We start from the raw sequence: 14,854 nt of genomic DNA on the forward strand, positions 1-14,854 counted from the left end.
CCCTGCTAATGAGCCCCCGCCTCAGTAATGACATGCCGGAGCTCCCGGCCCTGTTTACTCAACGTTTTCCACTGAAAAACACTCAACTTTTGTTGTGTTTGTTCACAACTTGACGTGACTTCCATAGCGCAGCATTCTCCATCTGAAAAGAGGAAAACAGACTTTTTCCAAAGCAACACTGCAGGATGTCCCGTGCCAGTGGATGGACAGTAATGACGGAGGCCCGAGGCCCCGCCCACATCAGCCTAAACAATCATTTTTTTCCTAAATTTTTTTTTGTCATTCTTAGATAAGTTGATCATCTGGATACGTGGAGACACATTTCTTCCAGAGTGGACCTGTTCATGAAGGAGGACAGAGAAAAGGAGTGGACAGCTTCACCTCCTGCTGATTGTTTGTTGTTTCATCAGCACCAACTAGTGGTCCAACATGTAAACGACAACATTTCAATGTTAAACGATTTCCATCGTTTCCAACATCAACCGACTGGCCCGGTCACAGTAAATTAAACATTAAACGCCTCCACACTTGGGAAATATGGAAATATGGGAAGAGCGTTATAAGAAGACAATAATGTTTGTTTAAAAAAAAAAAAAGAAGCATAAAATCAGAACTTTAAAGTGGAGAACAGTGCAGACATGAAGAAAAAGCAACTAATTCATCATCGTTCAGCATGAGCAGTCTCAGAATTACAAGAAAAGCCTGCTCAGTTTTTTTTCTCTGGATAAATCAGAACGCCGCTAAAAGTTTTCATATAAACAAGTTTGTGTTTAGGAGGAATCATGAGCTGAAGCTTTAATTCCTCTCTGAGCTTCTCTTCATGGAAGCGAACGGCGTCACTTGGTTTCTCCGAATTATACTTTGGTTCAGGTGTGAAGCCAGTGGTGCCGATGAGCGATATCGCTCGCGGCGTTCCACAGGCACCACAGGAGCTTTTTATGGATGACACCACGAGTGCGCCGTTGAAAACATAAGATCCGCTGCTTAAAGTGCATCGCGGACGCTCACGGGGAGACAGTCAGACTGTCGGCCGCGAATCCCGGCAGGTGCGAGGGAAGGCGGGTCCCGGCACAGCGAGCGCCGTCCACTCCGCCTGGGTTCCTCTAAACTCAATAAAATCAGAAATGTGGTCGAATCGGCCGTCTGTGTGAAGTAATGAAGTGTTTCTGCAGCTGCGAGATGAAACATGCTTCCCCCAGTCAGGCCCGCTGAAGCTTTCTCAGGCTCCCTGAATAATGATATTCCCTTAATTGCAACCACTAATAGCAGCGAAGCGTTTGGCAGCGCTTTCATGTGCCGTGACCGTCAGGTCCGTTTGAACATTTAATACAAAGTGAGTGCCGAGGAGGATTTGTGAGCTGTGCTCCGCGTTCGGCCTGTTATCCTCTGAGTGTAATGAAAGAGAAAAGGGAAAGTCACACTACTAATTTCTGCCAGGGAGACTGTAATTAATGTGACTGCATGCAGATGTGAAGCCAACTTCAGGACGGGTGACTTCTTTTCAGCAAACTCTACCAAACAGCACCGGCACACTTTAAACCAACGTTCACGTGAATGAAGGACTGGACGTTTTCAAAATAAAAGTTTTAATTCGCCCCTTTGAGGGCCGACACCGAATGATCCTCGGTTCCGGTACCGGTACCGGTACCGGTAGGTGGAACCTGAACTCACATTTTGGTTTGGTTTAAACTGTCACACACACACACACACACACACACACACACACACACACACACACACACACACACACACACACACACACACACACACACACACACACCCTTGATGGATTAAACTCAAGCAAATCTGGATTAGAGAAACTGCTGATAAGAGAGGGGAAAAAGTCATCAGGGACGAAGAGAGCAGTGGGAAACAATGTAGATAGATCAAACCAGCAGATGGCGGTAATGCAACTTTATGGACGCAAACTGGATGAGAGAGGCACCTCATGGACGAGATCCGAGGAGATCAAAGGAGATCAGTGTCTGTTGCCATGGAGACGCTCCCCGCTCAGTGTTTCACACAGGGATGTTGCTACCTGACAGGTTACTTGTGCTAACATGCTAGCGATGCTAACTCCGTTCCGGAAAAAAAATGAGAAGTTGTGTGCTCTACCGAGTGTAGCTCTAGTTTCTTCTTGGTTTCTTTTTCACTGATAAGAAACATGATGATACCTTATAGTGTATCATAAAAGCCACGTGAAGCGTCATCATTTCTCGTCTTATGAACAACCAGGCGGTAGACGAGTCGATGGTACGTCTTGTTAGATCTGGTTTGTTACGGAGCAATGAGGGAGTCCAGGGGCGTCTTCCATCGTCCACTCTCCCTACCGCAAGGCAGGGGACATGGACGGCTTTCGTCCTCTCACGGTTCCATCATCTCCTTCAGTGTTCCACATTTTATTTTGACCTCTGACCTTCTCACTGGATCTCTGACCTGATTCCGGGTCCACTCTTCCCCAATGTCTCTCTCATCCTCCGTTCACTGTCTGTTGGAATGATTCTTACGTTCATAGTTTAGGTCCTGAGGCAAGAAAATTTTGTTGTGTCCATTTCCTGTAACAAAGAAATTCTCCAAACATTTAGATTGCTGCCTCAGGGAAACATCTGCATGAGGTTATCAAACTATCTGGCCTGGATCACTTTCAATTGAAGCGACATTGTGTTGATGAAATATATAAGAATTAAGATATGTTTGTCTGTATAATCTTTTGCCCCGTTGAGTCAACCGTGAGTTGTTTTCAGACCTGCAGCCAGCCGTTGTTTGGCTCCTTCTTTGTCCGGGTGAAATCAGGGAAATCTGCTGAAGTGAAAAGATGTTGTGGTTCCGGGGTGGCCACGACGTGGCGGCTGGTGAATAGCCGCAGGTTATCTCCTTCACAATGTAGTGCAAAAAACAGAAACAAGTCATGAAAGTGCACGGCGGGACATTCCAGCTTGTGATTCAACGTGTGACACGAGTCTTTGTTCAGTTTCTTTGTGTGTCTCTCGTAACCAGCGGCGGCTGGCCAATAGAGGGCGCCATGGTCAAATTGTGTTTATGCCAACAAACTAACAATGGGCCCTGAGCTGGATGAGCTTCATTTTCTACAGATAATCTTCGATAAAAGAGAGGATTTCTTGATTTCTTTGTCTGGTACGTGAGTTTGAGCAGCTTGGACGCTCCAGAAATCGCCCAGAAGAGGCGGGGTTTACTGTCATTTTCACCAATTACTGATCAACAACGTGAGTGACTGACATAAAATCAAACCAATCAGCTTCATTTGCATTCCATCACTTGGGGCGCTTTTTAAATCGCCCACAGCCAGACCTGCTGGATTGGCTTAAAGTCAGTTCAGGTTTGATCTCGCGTGTTTCTACAAGATGTCAGGATGGAGACAATAAGCAGTGAGTCCCTGATTATAATCTCTTCTAATTGACCTGTTTGAAAGGAGAAATTTGGCTGAAAACCTTCCAGTCAGGTTGAACTTTCTCCATTATAATTACTTTTAAATGCACACAAACAGAAATTTGCTCATCATTTTGCAAACGTGTCCAGGCTTGTTAATGTTTATAAATGTTTAGATATGATTATATTTATTAATGACTGAAAAGGTAAAACTCTAAAATGCTAAAAAGTAAACCAGCCCTAAGACACATACATTTTCTAAAAGGGACGAATTAAGCATTTACAAAGTATGTTCATACAAAGTGCCATCATAGTAAGTGCGCTCTATTCACTAGACGTTTAAAAGGGATATAATTTTCACCACTAGGGGGCCTCTCTCAATCTGAAAAAAAAAAAAAAAAGAAGCAAGATTGTTGTAATGTGGTTTATAAACGCACTGTATTTAAATTAAATTAACACTGGCTTAAATAGAAGAATAATGAAGAGCCCCACCTAAGAGATTTACCACCAGCCGCTGCTCATAACCAAAGGGTTTCGAACGAACATCCAGAGATATCCCATCAGCGCTCCGTAGCAGTGAATCTCTGCAGTTTTGCGAGGAAGTTCTTCTTTTGTCCAGCACCTGCACCACCTCAAGCGCTCGTCCACACGGTCCTTTAAGATCCAGCGTATGTGCTTGTCACGCATGACGCCTCCATCCACCTTGTGCACTTGTGTCAAACATATTTGGCATCGTTTTCCATCACATCTGCATCAAAGCTTCTCAGTTCTTCTTCTGTGGTTCGCTTCAGCGCAGAGCTGATCTTATCCGCAGCCTTTCCAAAACAAACCTCCTCACTTTATTTGACAGTTTTCAACGAGACGACATTTGGACACCGAGGTGTTGGTCGTAAATACAACACTGGAGGCATTTTACAAAGGTGTCGTTACTTCGCCTTTACATTGGTACTGTTGTTTTTTTGGTTTTGGTTTTTTAACTTCCTGGTCGTTTTCTCACGGGGAGTTGTCACAAATCCCCGGAAACCTGGGAACTCCACTGTGGACCACGATGTGTCCCGTGAGAGTTCCTGCTAATCTGAAACAATAAGATGGTGGAACTCCACTGCACCGAAGACTAAAAACTATTAAAAAGAAAAGATAAATACAAAATATTGAATAAATGCCACAATAATTGTATGAGGGCTTTTGTAATATGGGACGAACAGCTCTTTAATATATAATGGAGGCAGGCCGTTGGGTGTTAAGAGCTTCTTTTTTTTTCCACTTTTCCCAGCGTCTGCGAGACTTTTTCGATTTATAAAACTTACAGTTATTGATTTTTTTTACTGACACTTTGCTGATGTTTGTCTTTGGTTGAGGCAGTAGAGCTGTTTGTTCTCCAACGATTGGTGTAGAGTGCAAAACATGGCCGACGTGTGTGTGTGTGAGTGTGTGTGTGTGTCAATGTGACAGATGTAACGTCACCATGTCATTCACAGTGAGTGTTCTGGGAAAAGAGTCAATAAGGTGGTTTATTGTTGGCTTTTCAAAAGAATCATACACGTCTGGGGTATTCCATCATCGATCTTCTGGTGGCATTGAAGCGTTTTCTGTCTGGCTGGTGTTTCAGGGTGGTCTGGAGGTTAAACAAATTGTCTGGTCATTTTACAAAAAAAGGTCACCGGTTTGATCCTGGCCACTGCTAATGTGTCCATCAAGCGCCACATGTTTCTGAGCTGAACACTGAGGCATTGTGAGGCGGTTCGGGGTATAAATCTCAGCTTCGGAACGGAAAAACACGTCTTGTTTTTATGCCGACGTGCAGCCGTGAAATTAAAGACGTGAAACAGAAAACTCTGCTATCAGAGGAATAGATTCCATCCCACAAAGGTCGGCTTCTCTCCGTAACAGGAAAACTCCTCCCGTCACTCTTAATAAAAGGCCTCGGGTTCAATCATAACATTTTCCTGACGATAACAATCCCTTCTGTATAAAGTGACTGAACAGAGATTAGAGTCAATCCGATTCTCAGATGGTTCCATGTCAGTCCCACGTCTCAAAACATGGACCACATGTGTGATTTAATGTGAACCAGACCTTATGAGAAACGGGCCGGGGGAGGGGGGAGGGGGGAGGGGGTGTATATGGGGGCACAGTGGGGGGTATTAGTATGCCTGAAGGCATCGACCCCTGTTCTCTCCGTCTGGGCGAGACCCCGGGTGACCCGTGGCCGGACTCGCTACAACAGTAGAGCCAAGGAGCCGAAGGCGGAGAGAAGAAGGTGGAAACAGAAGCAGAGGAGCGAGGATCTCGGTCCGGCCTTGTTTTTCTAACTGATGGTCAAATAGTGACTCGGCCTGTTGTGAGTTTATGTCGGCGACTGCTTTAAATACAATGGTTTCTGAAGACATTTGACAAAGATAGTCATTCGTCTAACGTCCGGCCAGATAGAAGCTCGTCAACTTTGAAATATTCCATTTTTTTCTGTAGGAATTGGTCATAAACTCTGGCCGTAATAAAGCCACAAGAGCAGACAGTGTGATGGACGTGTTCATAAAACAGTCAATAAACATCGGCTGTGCTGCTGGAAAAAGAAACAAACCCTGTGTGAACTGATTGAACCTCTATTGGCGGCAGCAACCTGAGCCTCTCCTGCAGCGGCTGCAGATCAACGCTCAGGACTCGTTCTGGGTCTTTTCATCCAAAACGCCTCGGCTGAGTCCCATTTCAGTGAGCAGCTAATTCACATTCACGTAGAACTAAAGTCAACATGATTAAACCAGCAAGGGACTGGGAATCTTGTTTCACATACTTTTATTGTGAAGAAATACAGTATAGCAACGATAGGATGTTATTTCGACATATATTGCTTCATTTTAGAATCTAAATCCGTCAAAATCGATTGTTTGTCTTAGTGATGGTTGTAACCTGAATATCCAATGAAAATAACTTAAAACCAAAACTCTGAGAGAAAACTAAGATAAAACATAATTCTTCCCCCCTTCCATCCCTACACACTAAATGTGACGTAACATTGTCCTACATCTTTTTTTTTCAAATGCAAAATTATCGGATTCCAAATCCTGTTGAAGTCCTTCAGTCGGTCATTAAGCGTCTATAGAATCCTCCCGAATGTAAAGCGTCTGGTAAACGTTCTCCTATTACCCAACTTTCCAACACTTTCACATGCATTTTGATCAAAAACTTTGTATTCAAAGTTTCCAGCTTTTCCTTTGATTCTCCTCCATTTGAATATTGGATCGTAGGAGCTGCATTCAGAATCTGCTGTGTCTGTGTGAGCTGGACTGGCTCCGCCCACAAATGCCCACCTTGGGAAGAGGAGGAAGTACTTCCTCTCGTGGCACCATGTGCCGGAGCAGAGCTGCCTGATTGTGGGAGGAGTCAAAGGGAGGAGCCTACCTTGATTGTGATTGGCTAAACCCCCGATGACACTATATAGGGTTTGATTTCTGATTGGCTGGTTGGAGCAACACACTTTTTAAAACCTGAAACAAGCCAGGGAGAGAGAGGACAGACTGTCAAAGGCAGATTCCATTGAATTTTTTACAAGCGGGTGAGATTTCTGGAAAGATTTGATGCCACGTTGTTCTTGAGTAATGCCTCCTATGGAGGACGTTGGACTGGATCAGGCAGTGTTTAACATTCAGAGAGCAAATATCAACATATTCCAGACGTCCTTTTCTCTAGGCAGTCCGCTTTCCTTTATGCTTTCCATCTCGGTTTCACTCAGATCTTGTAATAGATCATATATAAACTAAATTTGACTTCTTTCCACAATTGTAGAGTGACTGAGGTGTATTTGTGGAAATTGATATCAGTCACAAAAACAGCAGTGATGGTATTTGTCCTCGTGTGATGCCGCCGAGAACATCTGTTAGTGAATTGCTTTAATCTATAAGAGGAAATAGATCGAATGTGACTCGTGCATTGACTTTGAATGATACAGTTGAAGCGGCTGTTGGTGAGTTTTTCCACTAGGGGGAGCTGTGTAGCGGTGGTCTGAGTGTCTGAGGGCTTCTCCATCCTCACACAAAACTCAACTTCTCTTTTCTCCACTTTTAATTCAGCTGAAGGCTGAAAAAGAGTCAACATCGAAACCAAAACTTCAATATCAACAACATTTTTGTCCACATTTATCGCTCACAATTTATTCCTTGTATACATCTGCCATTATTTTTTATTTTTTTTATTATTATCATTATTAGTTTTTTTTTTTTGGTGTGTTATAAGGTGAACCTAAGGTTGTTCATGTAAAGTTTTCAGTCTCACTCCAGAAAACAATTGAACATGTTGATGCAGTTTCCCTTCATGTAACTGATCTGGTCACAGCTTGTAAATGTTCTGTGCCAGAAGTATGCAGAACTTTGATTGCTCTGAAGCCACTTTTCCCGCAGATTGCTTCAATTTCAGAGATATTTATAGGCTTCTGACGGATGTTCTCGCTTGAAGGAAGTGAGATCAAACCATTAAAATTCACTTTGAATCTTCTGAAGTGGTTTTTGCGGTCGAGCCGACGAGTTTCAGCTTCTCGGTTTGTAATGCACATTTCATCTAGAGGTTCCAGATATTTAGAGGAATCTTGTTTTTCCCTTTATTGTTTACATCACTACTTTTTTTTTGTTGGAATTTGCTGGAGCTGTTGTACTTTATCATGTCTACATCTTGTTTCTCACCAGAAGATTGTTATAGAGCGGAAATATAGACTATAGCACCAAATACAATTAGTCACCCGAAGGTACTTTTACAGAGAAAAAAACCAGCAATTCCACTTGAGCAAGCAGAGGAGGCGGTGGAACGGGAAAACTCCCCTTAAGAGGAAGAAACCTGCAGAATCAGACTCAGAGGTGGAGAAGGAGAGAAAAGGAGAGGACGGGGTAATATGGCACAAACAGCCGCAGGTCAATAGGTCAGTAGTCCGTCTGTAGGAAAACAATAAGATAAAACCGTGAAATGAAATCCAGTTATATTAATTAAATATTTATATTCATGCGCCATCAGATCTTAAAAATTTGTAACAAAACATCCCAAAATTTTGGGCCTAAATGACTGAAAAGAGTCAAAAAAGGAGTAGAATGTTAAGATTTCTCAATAAAAGTGTGTTTCTACAAAGTCCACAACCACAAATACAGAAAATAGTTCAACATTCTCCATCCATCCATCCGTCCATCCGTCCATTTGCCCATCAGGAATCCAAATACCAAGTTACAAGTGTTGAACAAACCCTCATTATTTATCATTAAAGCTTAAAGCAGATTTATTACTTTTTTTAATGAGGTAATGAAACTGACATCGTCGCTATTGTTAGACACCGCCGGATACAACCCAACCCTACGTTTCACTGTGGGGGTTTTTTTCCTTTTCATTTCTCACTAAAGAAACTAAAGTGTTCAGATAGAAAGGTGTCACTTCCTGAAACTCACCTCCATGAAGGCTCGCCGCCGCAGAGCCCCGTCTCAGAGTCACGTCTCCTGCACGATGAGGAACGTGATCTGGACGGCGTCTTTGCTTCTCTGCTGCCTCAGTAAGTCGTGAAAATGACCAAAGCCACAGATTCTAACCGCTTGTACTTCCACGCGTGAAGTTTGCGTTCACGTTGTTTCAGACGGGGGCTCCGTCTCGGGACGGACCGTGCAGTATGTGGCGGTGAGGCCCGGTGAGGACGTCAAACTGCTGTGCTCCAACTTTTCCAGTGTCCCCGCGCAAATAATCTGGCTGAGAGTGACCGACAGACCCAGTGTCCACTGCATCGTCTCCGTGTACGAGGCACATGGAGACACTGAGCACTGTGGAGGATCTCCAAGAGAGAAATTTGTGATGAGCTCCAACATGTCTGTGGTTTTTCTCACAATCAAGGCAGTGAATGAGTCAGACTCTGGCCTGTACTTCTGTGGATATTACATTCAAAGGAACCCCGTTATCATCGACGCGACGCATTTAGACGTTCACGGTAAGAATCCTCACAGATTAATGCTCCAATTTACCAGACCCTCTTGGGTTGTGAATTAACTGAGTTAATGTCATAAAGCAGCATCCGGGATGTTAAAGTACCTGAGCAGTGGGATCCTGAGCGCCGTGACTCTTCTCCTCCTGGTGGGAATCATTCATCTGGCCGTTAAGAACAAAAAGCTCCAAAAAGGTGCATTTGGTTCTCAAACTTTACTCGTTTTCAGAGAAAAGAATCGGAAGAAAATTCAGATAAACAGTATTAAAAAAGGTTTTCTTTTCACAGGTCGTGCTGAATCGTACAAGAATCCACAAGACCAGGTATTTAGTTCTTTCGCTGCTTCGCTTGACAGGATGAACGGATTTAGAGGAACTGAAAGTTTCATTGTCTTATTTATATCCTACGTGGCAAATGTATTGTTAGCAAGCTTGTTCAACCCCCAAATCAGCTTTTTCTCAGTTCAATCTGTATGTTTGGTATTTTAACTCCGCGTTGCGATGAAGCGCTTGACACTGTGTGTGTCGGTGTGATTCCCAGAGACGGAGCTCAGACCATCTGGACTATGCAGCTGTGACTTTTCATCCAAACACTGAACAGGACCGCAGACCGTCGCCACACAGAGAAACAGACGCGGACGTCATTTATTCATCCCCCAGACAGACGGCGGAGGCACCTGAAGCTGCAGGTCTCATGAGGAACTGATGGTGGAAGATCAGTCCGCCGGCTGCTTGTTAAATAACATGCAGTCCGAAAGAAGGTCTAACAGAGATGACTGCAAAGGGCAAAGACAACAAAAAAAAGACATGCATGCTGTTAAAATCCTGTGTTTCAAGACGGAACACCGAGTCAGGTCAATGTGTTTCTTTCAAAGGAAATTCCAGGTGGTTTAGGATAGGTTTTGTAAAAATAAAAATAAATTAAAAAAAAGAAGTCCCTGGACCTTCCCATTCCTCGGGACGTCGTCCAGACAAGGAGGACCTTGTCAAATTTGACTATTTCAAGTTAAACTTTTTTTCTTTAACAATCTGTGTCTGTTTTATCAATTGAGGTATGGAGGATTGTTGTTTTCATTCGACAAAGGTTTTGTTTATCAGTTTAACTTGCCCGAGAGGCTCAACGTGACCCGTTTGAGTTAAACGCTCATGTTTTGTCGACAAAAACTTTAAAGAAAGCTGAAGAGAGCCGACCAGTGGACCGTTCTCAGCACGTTAAAAATCAGTCTGATGATGTGAATATTTGATATGTCGCATACAGCATCATGAATCTGCTCAGATTAAAGTCTCTCTCTTGCTTTCTGCAACTCTTTTTAGATATACTCACGTATACACTTCTTATTTAAAATAATCCATAATTCTAATACACTAATAATAATAATAATAATAATAATATTGATAAACAAACAAACACAGATAGATAGATAGATCGATGGATGGATGGATGGATGGATGGATGGATGGATGGATGGATAGATAGATAGATAGATAGATAGATAGATAGATAGATAGATAGATAGATAGATGGATAAATGGATGGATAAATGGATGGATAAATGGATGGATGGATGGATGGATGGATGGATGGATGGATGGATGGATGGATGGATGGATGGATGGATGGATGGATGGATGGATAGATGGATAGATAGATAGATAGATAGATAGATAGATAGATAGATAGATAGATAGATAGATAGATAGATAGATAGATAGATAGATAGATAGATAGATAGATAGATAGATAGATAGATAGATAGATAGATGGATGGATGGATGGATGGATGGATGGATGGATGGATGGATGGATGGATGGATGGATAGATAGATAGATAGATAGATAGATAGATAGATAGATAGATAGATAGATAGATAGATAGATAGATAGATAGATGCGACCGGATGTGACGTAGTAGCGCACGTACGGACCTGAAGTTTGTTTGCGTCCACTTTCGCTTGGAGTTTCAGATTCACTATCGTGTTTCTCGACATGCCGGAGCGATGCGTGGCTGGATTCTGTTCCAACGCACGGAAGGACGGAGTCAGTTTGTTCCGGTTCCCTAAAAACCCGGAACTTCACGCCAGGTGGACGAAACAAGTCCAGAGGACGAGGGACAAGTGGAGCCCCACTCCGCACTCGGTTGTGTGCTCCGACCACTTCGACCCGGACTGCTTCGACTTCGTCCCCGACCTGAAGCGAGGCCTGGGGCTGACTGTGCAGCACAAGAAGGCTCTGCTGGACTCTGCGGTCCCCACCATCTTCCCCCGGAGAGGGAGCAAGCCCAGTGGTCCGGAGAGTAAAGGCAAGAGGTCCACGGCGCTGGAGAAGAGGCTCAAACTGGAGGTAGGAACCAACGACAACCCTCAGACCAACCCGGACCCTAAACCCCGACCCAGGGGTCTGCAACCTGCAGCTCTGCAGCCACATGTGGCACCTTGTGCCTTTTGGAGTGGCTCCCTGAAACGTTCACTAAATCACGCCATTTGAGCATATTTATGTTTTATTTACACACCAGAGTCATTTCCTTGGCCGAGAAGGTCATGTGTTCGACTGCGTGTTTTTAATTATTGGTATGTATGTTACTAACTTTATGCAAAAATCACTCACCCGAATCGCATGAACTTTTCAGGGATGATTTGTCATCATCCAAGAATCAATCGGTGAGATTTTGGGACGTTAACAGCTAACTGTTTCTGAATAAATCTCAAAAAAACTGCTCTGCTCTGGCACATGGCACCACGAGAGGAAGTACTTCCTCCTCTTCCCAAGATGGGGATGTGTGGGCGGAGCCAGTCCAGCTCACACAGACCTGTGTCAAACTTTGTTTGTGAATTAAATCATGTTCATTGTCACCACTGATTGAAGAAATGATGGGATGCGTGTTTTACCGTTTTCTTTTACAGGTAATTCCGGAAGTCCTGCATGAGGTCAGATGTCGGGAAGAACAACAACAAATCCATGAAGTAGGTATATTAGTGATGTGCATGATTATAAAAAAAAAAAAAAAGGAAAAATCATGTTTGGTATGTGAATTAATGCCTCATTGTGAACATTTTCATTTATATTTTGCAGATTAAACATGAAGCGTCAAGCGATCGTCCAGAACCAGAAGAACGTTCTTGTTCTATTGTGAGCACGACCCAGATTCAAATTTGAGCCGTTGATGGGTTAAAAGTCACATCCTGACAAAATCTTTGGCTTTTGATTGTGAACAGGTTGAATTGTCTGTGAAGAAGTGTGACGCAGCGACGCAAGCTTCTCGGAGACCAGCAACCGGGGGAGTGGCCTGTCCTCAGTTCAGACATCAAGGTAATCCTTAACACAAGTTACCAGCAGTGAGAGGAGTTGGGATCAATGTTGAAATGCATGAAATCTTCAATGATTATCGATCCAAGGACCAATCGATGAGACTTTGGGACGTTAACGACAAACCGTTTCCAAATAAAACCCAAAAGACTGCAAAAGAAATGTCCCATACAAAGCGGATGAAAGGTGGAGATTAAAGAAGCTCAGCGTCTGTTGCCATGGAGACGCGCCCCGCTTTGTTTCACACAGAGACGTTGCTACCTGACCTACCGAGTTAGCATCGATATGAGCTAACGGCTATCATGCTAGCGATGCTAACTCGAGTCCGCAAACAAATGTGTCGTTGGCGAAGGTTCGCGCTCTACCGAGTGTAGCTCTAGTTCACAAAGCTTTTTCTGACGTCATCAATGCGTTCTTTTCCTTTTAAAATGTTTGTTGTGACGTTTCTCCTTGTGATCTCCAGGAGTCCAGACGGAGAGCGCAGCCGGTACCAGTATCAGCACCCAGACGGACGTCACTCAAGACTGCCGCATGGAGGTCGGCGATGTTTACCCCGCACGCTTTCCCAAGCACAGGCGTCGCCAGTACATTTCACGGAAGGTTCTAGAGAAGCCGAATATACCCAATATCTTGGTAAGCTGGTAACATTTCCGATGTTGCACTGACTCGTTTTTGACACTGAAACTTACTCGGCATTAGTTTTTTTTCCTGGACATGTTGCAAATACGTGGTTGTCGCCCCGTGTTCCAGAACCTGCTGGCGAGCTGATGAGGCCGGTGGAGGAGGTGTGTCGAGGGGCGGAGCACGACAGCGACGTCCTGGAGATGATCCGCGAGAATCCACAGCGGCGCCGGCGGCTGCTGGGTGCAGCATGCGAACGACCAATCAGAGGGGACACTCACGTTTCAGGGGAGGCTTCTTTTTTTAGTCTGTACTTAGTTACTGTTGACTGGGTTAAATGTTTATTTTTTTATATGAAATGGTTTTTGAAAATGATGGGTACCGACCGAAGTACCGATTCACGTAAAATCAAACGGTACCATGTTCCGGTACTGAAACACATCCTCGTGACCGTGAGGGAGAGGAGGAGTAGGTGATTTTCCGAGCCGGACTTGAACACAACATTGCATGCACACCAGCGTACCACATAAACACGCAAGAAGTACTGAAAATTGGTTGCGAGATCGGTTCGAATGTGAAAGGTACCCATCCCTAGTTTTTAGTGTGTCTGTGGGATTTTGGACCAAATAGGGTTGTGCAATATATTTTGTCTACAGCAGTACCGTACACCTCGTTTTGACGACGTGTAATGGAGCGTCGCATGAAGTTCCTCAGAAGCCAATCAGCGGGCAGGATTCAGTAACATGGCGATCGCGTTCCCTCCCACGAGCGGCGTCGGCAGCAACAAAACACACGGGTGAGAGTCTCGCATTGCGAGACGCGAGTCGACCTCTCCAGCCTGGAAATGGTTCGGCTTTAATCGTTCCGCCGTCGCTCGGAATGAAGCTACTGGCAGAATATGCCGGAAAATAGTTGCTGTGAAGAGCAGCTAAACACACCTACCTCAAAAGAGAGAAGCTGAATGTTTAACCGTTAAATGTCTGTACATTGTTGTTTAACGAAAATAGAGCTTCTGTTCTCGAACTGTGTGTCCATACATTGATGTCCTAGAAAGCAAGAAGACTTTTCTTCTTCTTTTTTTTTTTTTTTATAAAGATTTAAAGGCAATCGTCAGAGTATCGTTAACGGAACATTAAAAGAAAAGCTTTTTAAGGTTTTGTGGTAATAGGTTGAGACATTTTTATTTTCCACATATTAACATAATACTGTAAAATTCAGTAGGGGAAATTACCTGTAGTCACGTTATGTTATTTTCTTACCAGCTACAGTGAATGAATTTAACACCGTTCACAATTTACTAACGAAAACGGTTAGATAGAAAAAGCTAATCTCATGAACAAGCTGCACATTTTGATATTTAAATTTTTCAAATCGGTTATAGATTGTAGGATGAATAGCGCGGCATGAGAGAAGTCAGAATAATAGCTTTGGATAGATTTTTTTATTTTTTTTTGTCTATCAAAAATTTGTTTATCTCGCCAAATAAAATACCTGTTTTTGTTTTCATACATCGTGTTTGTTTTTGAATTAGTTGATCAAATGTTCAACATTTCAGCGTCTTATAAAACATTTCTGTCATTTCATTTGAATAAATTAAACTAA

General features: G+C 43.5%; 2 protein-coding genes across 3 annotated transcripts; both read left to right on the plus strand.

Moving 5' to 3' along the window:
- The first annotated feature begins 8,782 nt into the window (after positions 1–8,782).
- LOC308111816 (uncharacterized protein) lies at positions 8,783–10,621 on the plus strand. Of its 2 annotated transcripts, none has more exons than XM_080466856.1 (5): positions 8,783–8,908; positions 8,990–9,334; positions 9,416–9,523; positions 9,617–9,651; positions 9,869–10,621. In XM_080466856.1, exons 1-5 carry the CDS (start codon positions 8,812–8,814, stop codon positions 10,031–10,033), a joined length of 750 nt encoding a protein of 249 aa, XP_080322982.1. In that variant the 5' UTR covers positions 8,783–8,811; the 3' UTR covers positions 10,034–10,621. The 2 variants fall into 2 exon arrangements, with proteins under 2 accessions (XP_080322982.1, XP_080322981.1); XM_080466855.1 differs by having other exon boundaries at positions 8,798–8,908; positions 9,413–9,523.
- A 362-nt stretch (positions 10,622–10,983) lies between these two features.
- Positions 10,984–14,827, plus strand: LOC308112503 (THAP domain-containing protein 10-like). Its single transcript, XM_080468065.1, has 5 exons — positions 10,984–11,668; positions 12,398–12,454; positions 12,541–12,634; positions 13,095–13,264; positions 13,382–14,827. Exons 1-5 carry the CDS (start codon positions 11,315–11,317, stop codon positions 13,397–13,399), a joined length of 693 nt encoding a protein of 230 aa, XP_080324191.1. The 5' UTR covers positions 10,984–11,314; the 3' UTR covers positions 13,400–14,827.
- The last annotated feature ends 27 nt before the right edge of the window (positions 14,828–14,854 follow it).

This window comes from Lipophrys pholis (genome assembly GCF_963383615.2).
Source record: "Lipophrys pholis genome assembly, chromosome: 7".
NCBI lineage: Eukaryota > Metazoa > Chordata > Actinopteri > Blenniiformes > Blenniidae > Lipophrys > Lipophrys pholis.

What these genes read in the sequence shown, in the direction of transcription:
- LOC308111816 (XM_080466855.1), top strand. Translation starts at nt 8,812, where the DNA reads ATGAAGGCTCGCCGCCGCAGAGCCCCGTCTCAGAGTCACGTCTCCTGC. An exon ending in GAACAAAAAGCTCCAAAAAG is followed by an intron (nt 9,524 to 9,616) that starts GTGCATTTGGTT and finishes TTCTTTTCACAG; the next exon opens with GTCGTGCTGAATCGTACAAG. An exon ending in ACAAGAATCCACAAGACCAG is followed by an intron (nt 9,652 to 9,868) that starts GTATTTAGTTCT and finishes TGTGATTCCCAG; the next exon opens with AGACGGAGCTCAGACCATCT.
- LOC308112503 (XM_080468065.1), top strand. Translation starts at nt 11,315, where the DNA reads ATGCCGGAGCGATGCGTGGCTGGATTCTGTTCCAACGCACGGAAGGAC. An exon ending in AAGAACGTTCTTGTTCTATT is followed by an intron (nt 12,455 to 12,540) that starts GTGAGCACGACC and finishes GATTGTGAACAG; the next exon opens with GTTGAATTGTCTGTGAAGAA. An exon ending in TCCTCAGTTCAGACATCAAG is followed by an intron (nt 12,635 to 13,094) that starts GTAATCCTTAAC and finishes TGTGATCTCCAG; the next exon opens with GAGTCCAGACGGAGAGCGCA.